The sequence below is a fragment of the Mobula birostris genome, chromosome 26 (assembly GCF_030028105.1).
Source record: "Mobula birostris isolate sMobBir1 chromosome 26, sMobBir1.hap1, whole genome shotgun sequence".
Lineage (NCBI taxonomy): Eukaryota > Metazoa > Chordata > Chondrichthyes > Myliobatiformes > Myliobatidae > Mobula > Mobula birostris.
Window position 1 is genome coordinate 25,294,092 of NC_092395.1, and position 6,368 is coordinate 25,300,459.

General features: G+C 47.0%; 1 protein-coding gene across 1 annotated transcript; it reads left to right on the top strand.

The window, feature by feature from the left end:
- Positions 1–2,357: 2,357 nt before the first annotated feature.
- On the top strand, positions 2,358–4,903 carry uba52 (ubiquitin A-52 residue ribosomal protein fusion product 1). Its single transcript, XM_072244127.1, has 5 exons — positions 2,358–2,440; positions 3,116–3,223; positions 3,740–3,826; positions 3,978–4,080; positions 4,736–4,903. The coding sequence occupies exons 2-5, from the start codon at positions 3,121–3,123 to the stop codon at positions 4,827–4,829; spliced, it is 387 nt and encodes a 128-aa protein (XP_072100228.1). The 5' UTR covers positions 2,358–2,440; positions 3,116–3,120; the 3' UTR covers positions 4,830–4,903.
- The last annotated feature ends 1,465 nt before the right edge of the window (positions 4,904–6,368 follow it).

A 6,368-nucleotide genomic window follows, 5' to 3' on the forward strand; every position in this document is an offset into this window, starting at 1 on the left:
GTACCAGTAACAGAAGTATACTGTTTTTCATAATCATGCACCTTGGACTTCATATCAACCTGTGTATCTTCAGGCCATGTCAGTCAGGGACGTGCTAATGTTAATGTGTGCTGTGTGTGACTGTATAGTTCAATATACAGTGGCGTGTGGCGCGTGGCCAAGTGGTTAAGGCGTCGGTCTAGTGATCTGAAGGTCGCTAGTTCGAGCCTCAGCTGAGGCAGCCTGTTGTGTCCTTGAGCAAGGCACTTAACCACACATTGCTCTGCGACGACACTGGTGCCAAGCTGTATTCGTCCTTATGCCCTTCCCTTGGACAACATCGGTGGCGTGGAGAGAGGAGACTTGCAGCATGGGTAACTGCCGGTCTTCCATACAACCTTGCCCAGGCCTCAGTCAACGTTGAAAATCGATGGACAGCTGAAGACAGATCAATAGTTCCATTTAATATCAGAGAAATATATGACCTGAAATTCTTGTTCTTCACAGGCATTCACAAAATCTGAACGGTTCCCAGAGAATGAGTGACCGTTAAAATGCTAGACCCCCAGTGTCCCCCTATTCCCCACCCTCCACGCACAGGCAGCAGCTAATCAATGGCCGTCCCCCCACCACCTCCGTAAAAAAGCCTCAGCACCCTCCACCCGCCAAGCAAGGCCCTCAATAAAGACCACGATCTGCGGTACAACAAAAACTAATCGCGCACCCAACAATTTGACATGCCACAGGCCCTCTGTCTCCCTAAAAGAGGTGTCACCCTTGCACAGTGTGAGGTAGACATAACAAAACAACTCACTGATATGTTGTGTCGCTTTTGTTTGAGGGGGGAGGGGAGGGAGAGGGACGGGAAGAGGGGGAGGGAGGAGGGAGATAGAGGAGATGGGGAGATGGGGAGGGGGAGAGAGGGGGAAGGGGAGAGGAGGAGGGAGCGGGAGGGGAAGAGGGAGGGGGAGAGGGAGAGGCAGGGGAGTGGGAGAGTGAGGGGGAGCGGGAGAGAGGGGAAGGGGGAAGGTCAGAGATGGGGAGGGGAGGAGAGGGGGAGAGAGAGGAAAAGGACTGAAGTTGAGTGTGACTCCAGGTCAGGGTCTTCAACAAAACCCATCCACCCTGAAAAGGGAAAGGAACAAATATATGTAGCATTTTGCACCTTGGCCTCATAAACGTGGTTGCACGCATGTGTATGGTCGAAGGACAATAACCTTGAACAGTAATTTAATGCCAAACTACAATCATGGGAAGATCTCAAATCGAGGGGTGAGTTTAAGTCAGAATTATTGTGGAAGAACTCAGAGCCAGAAGTAGTCACTGTGGAACGACGTAGTTGTGAAGGTGTCTTTTGCTTGGAAGCAAACCTGACCTGCTAATTATGTTGCAACACATGAAATGCTGGAGGAACTCCGCAGACCAGGCAGCATCTGTGGAGGCAGTTGAATCATCTGGATTGGAAGAGTAGAATAGCAGAGGGAAGGGATGGAGCAAGGGTTGGCCAGTGCTGGTTGGGTCCACGTGACGGGGTGATAGATAGATGAGGCAGAGAAGAATGGAAGAATGCAAAAACTGCTGGAGGAACTCATGAGGTCAGGCAGCATCTACGGAAAGGAATAAAGAGTTGATGCTCCAGGCTGAGACCCTTCATTTCAATTAGTTTTTGCAGATAATTTCCCAATGAAAAAAGATAAAAGAACCCAGAGTGACACAGCCTCAGAAGAGAGGGGTGTCCTTTTAGAATGGAGATGAGGAGGAATTTTGTTAGCCAGAGAGTGGTGAATCTGTGGAATTCTTTGCCACAGGCATCCGTGGAGGCAAAGTCTTTATGTATGTTTAAGGCAGAGATTGATAGATCCTTGATTAGTCAGGGCTTGAAGGGACACGGGGAGAAAGCAGGAGATTGGGGCTGAGGGGGAAATTGGATCGGCCTTGATGAAATGGCGGAGCAGAATTGATGGACCAAATGGTCTAATTCTACTCCTATATCTTATGGTCTTATATCACTTTTCAAAGTGTACAGTTCACACTTAATCCCTATTAAAATGCACCGTCAATACGCCTATTTTCCCGGTTTATCTGTTCCTTGAATTTGCTGAAAAGTGAGCCAAAGTTAGCCATTCCTCAGCACAAACTTGTTTCATCTGTGAGTAAAAATGGTAGCCGGTTCTCTCCCAAAACTCCAAACCCTCTTTTATTCAATCTCTTAATTTCCTCAATGACCCACCCCCGCCGCCACCAGGGACGAAGAAACGGGGAGCCCCCGCAGTCGGCAGGAGCCCCGGGACGTAGACACCCACAGACTGGCATTATTGAATTTGCCAGCCTGAAAGATGGCAACCTCCACGAGGCGTCCTTATTTCAGAGGAAATGACGCAATAATACCACGTGCGCCGAAGCTATTTCCGTCTACGGTCTGAGTCTTCTCCCTTTCAGTGTTGGAGCGGCTGTGGGGCTGGTAGGTGATGCGGGTCGGAGAGAGGGAAAGGACGGGACGGGAAAGGGCAGGGAGGGCGGCGGGTACTGGGATTATGCGGGTGGGAGGGAGAAGGGGAAGGATCGGTTCCGGCAAGGATGGCGAAGATCGGGGCCTCGGTCTCGGTGTGGGCCTGTGGGGGGAGGGAGAGGCCTGGGGCCTGAGGGGAATAGGAAATGTGGGCCCGGACTTCGTACTCGGCCGCAAGGGAAGGAGAAGACCTGGGTTCGGGCATTTGAAGGGGAGGGAATGAGAACCAGGGCCGGGGATGATTGGGGAAAGGGGGAAGGAGAGGAGGCCCAGGATCGGGCCTTTCTAGGAGACGACACGCAGGTCGACATGATGTATATTTTGGGAGGTTTGGGCTTGGTTTTCGGGATCAGAACTGAAGGGTGGCTGTTCGGATTCTCGGTGAATGCTTCGGGGTGCAGGTGCCTTCCCTACTGGGCAGCATAGCACGTCATGAGTGGGGCACCATAGAAAAGGAGGGCGTTTAGGAAGGTAGTTTATAATTGACTATGCCTCATGAATAGATGCGATTTTGTGGGCATGGTTCCTCTTGCATTCGAGTGGCAGCCTCGGGTTTGCACTGTGTATATCTGTGTATTGCCATGTGAAATTTGAATGTTAATTCACTTTTTTTTCTTTTATTTTCAGGCAAGATGCAGATTTTTGTGAAAACTCTGACAGGGAAAACCATCACCCTTGAGGTCGAACCAAGTGACACCATTGAAAATGTGAAAGCCAAGATCCAGGACAAGGAGGGTGAGGACTGCAAATAGTTGTGTTGGAGGTGCCAGTTGAGTAGGGTTTCCCTGCCTTTTGGCAGAAACAGCCAAGCTACACTTGAAATATGTGGCTGTCATTATGGGCGGAGTGGCCTTAATCAACTAAGATCACTGGTGTAGGTACATATAGATACAGTAGGAAAACTGGCCCATTTGATGGATCAACAGCACAACAATCTCATTTTTAATTTTCGCCACAATCTTGTCAGATTCTACTGATTGTCCACACACTAGGAGTAGTTTATTGGCTAATTAACCCACCAACTGTCATCTCTGGCAGCCACACTGCTGGTGGTGCTGGAGACCAGGCTGCATGTGCTTCAACCATTTGGCTTGAGTGCTTGGTGAAACAGTGGTAACTGGCTATGCAGAGCTGGCAGTGATGTTATAGAAAACTAGGTTTATATCGAAGTGGCAAAGTAGTGTCTGTAGGCAAGCTGTTGGAAGGGTAAGTGTATTGGGCAACTCTTGCTAACCCCATCTTCTGTTGCAGGGATTCCTCCTGACCAGCAGCGTTTGATCTTTGCTGGAAAGCAGCTGGAGGATGGCCGTACCCTCTCTGACTACAACATCCAGAAAGGTTGGTTCTCTGGGGATCCAGTTGACTTGTATACTCATTTGCTCTGGCTTAGTGGCTGGGGGGGGGGCGGGTTACGGGTGTGATTTACTTGATTGGACTGCGGATTGTTTTGTTTACAGTTGAACCTGACTTGCCTGTGTTTGACTTCCAGAGTCCACTCTGCACCTGGTGCTGCGTCTGAGGGGTGGTGCCCTGGACCCCTCTCTGCGAATCCTTGCTCAGAAATACAACTGTGACAAAATGATCTGTCGCAAGTAAGTGTCAGAAGTCAGATACAGGGTTATGGGTTGTGTGTGAGCCACTGCTGTCAGGGCAGGGAAGGTCTGTTCATGCATGTTCAGCAGGGAACAGTTTATTCAGTTCTGTTCAGTAAGGCCATGGCTAGCCGGGTATTTTTGCTCATTTACACTCTGGTTTTGTTTTAGATTTTAGTGCCCCTCCTGACACCACCCCTCAACCCAGGCCTGATTACTTTTGCCTCACTCTACAATCCCAATCCCATCCACCCTCAAGAAGTTTTGAACAATTTGAATGGAAAGTTATCCTAATTCTAGCTCTTAATAGAACAAATGTGGCCTGATTCTTGAAACACACTTTCAGTTTATGTTGAATCCTCTTCTGTCACAGTAATCAGTGCCCTGAACTGAGCTTTATTCTTCAGAGATTTTTAAGTGACAGACTCTGCCAGCTTGTGAATTTGGTCTTGAGAGAAAAATTGATTTCCTGTCCTGACATCTCTTGGCTGTACAGCAGTTCCTAAATTTTCATTACAGTTTACTCTGATCTATCCTTAATGACCTTGGCTATGCTATTGATCAATTTTTGGCCAGTCACTTAGGATCATTCTTTACCTGGCCTCTACAGATCTCAGTACCTCTTTAGTGTTGAGTGTTTATCTTCTTTCCACAGGTGCTATGCCCGCCTGCATCCTCGTGCGTCCAACTGTCGTAAAACCAAGTGTGGCCACACAAACAATCTGCGCCCCAAGAAGAAGCTGAAGTAAACGTCATGATGTTCTGTTGCCCACATTAGACTTGCATTTGTGCTAAGTTTCCAATAAAAGTTAGTTGCATTGCTGCCTTGAGTTTATCATTGTGAATCTATTAATTGTCAATTCTGTTTATTTCTTGACTGTTTTTGAAATGTTGATGAGGAACTAAACAATGGATGCACAACACATCCTGCAGCCGAACTTGGCATCAAGTTCCTGTGGACTACCCTTGCTGGCAAGCCAGATCAAAAAGGCATGTTTAAAGTAGCACTGTAGACATATTAAAACATAAGCTGCACTTCTGGTGAAAGTACTGTGGAGTTACAATTATGGGTTTAAATAGCAAACAGATCTCAAACCTCTGTAATCCTGCCACATTGATGTGGGTGGTGTATCTCCAAGAAAAATCCATCCCTGGAATGAAGGCTGTAGCATGTGACCTAAAGTGCGGAAGCACCTGCAGCCATATTCCCATTTCCCAGAAAATCAGCTTCATGCTTCCAAGGATAAATTAAAGGCTGGGTGTCCTCTGCTGTGTCTTGCCTCCTGGTATCCCTTTGAACTGTTCAAGGTTCAAGTCAGTTTTAATCTGGTGCTCCCTCTCTGGTTGGCTGCAGCACTGTCCAGTCCAGTGGGGCCAGCCTGATTTGTATTCCACATGCTATCCCTTGATACGATGTGTGTTTTACTCTGACAGCACTTCTAACCCTGAGACTAATATTGCTCAGAAAAGCAAAGGGGAGCATCATCACCTTCATCCTCACGGGAAATAGATTGCTGTTTATCTTCCCTTTCCACCAATGCTGCATTGAACCTAGTTTATTTTCATCAATGCTTCCCCAGGGTCTACCTCTCATCTCCACTAGTGGGTAGTTAACCTGACAACCTGTACCTCTGAGAAACTACAGTGCCTTGAAAAAGTATTCATTCTCAACCCTTTGTTCACAAAAGTTAGTATTACAAACGGGGATTTTGATAATTTAGCTGAGGATTTTTATGCTCTAATTTTTTGCAGTAAAGCCCAATAAATGGAAAATTAAAAGCATAAACTTAATTCAAAAACTGAAATGTCAGCAGTTCAAAAGTATATGTTGACTTTGCTCAGTACTTGAACCACCTCTGGCAGCTATTAGACTCTTTGGATGAGTCTCTCTTAGCTTTGCACAATGTGATGGAGCGAAGTTTGCCCATTCCTCCTTGGAAAATTGCTTAAGCTGTGCCCGGTTAGTTGGGAAGTGGAGGTGGACAGCAAAGTTGAGGTCTTGCTGCCCACAACAGTGGTGGCAGGGAAGGCCCACTGTATTGCTGTTGCTGGGCTGCATCCTCTTGCAACTGAGCATAATTAGATATTGTTATATAGAGGGATCTGGATTTCTCTGTACAGAACACAAATCATAACCCATAAATTTATATATTAAAAGATTTATACAATTTTGTGAACAGTATGAGCTGATGGTAGCAAACACATGGTTCAAATTACCCAAATGAAAATTATACACTTGGAAGAAGCCTGGGGATATTGGAAGGAGACAAATTGACTATATTGCAGTG

Bases quoted from the DNA above. Each gene is read 5' to 3' on its own strand.
- uba52 (XM_072244127.1), top strand. From the start codon at position 3,121: ATGCAGATTTTTGTGAAAACTCTGACAGGGAAAACCATCACCCTTGAG. The intron at 3,224-3,739 runs GTGAGGACTGCA...CTTCTGTTGCAG, and splicing joins CAAGATCCAGGACAAGGAGG to GGATTCCTCCTGACCAGCAG. The intron at 3,827-3,977 runs GTTGGTTCTCTG...TTTGACTTCCAG, and splicing joins TGACTACAACATCCAGAAAG to AGTCCACTCTGCACCTGGTG.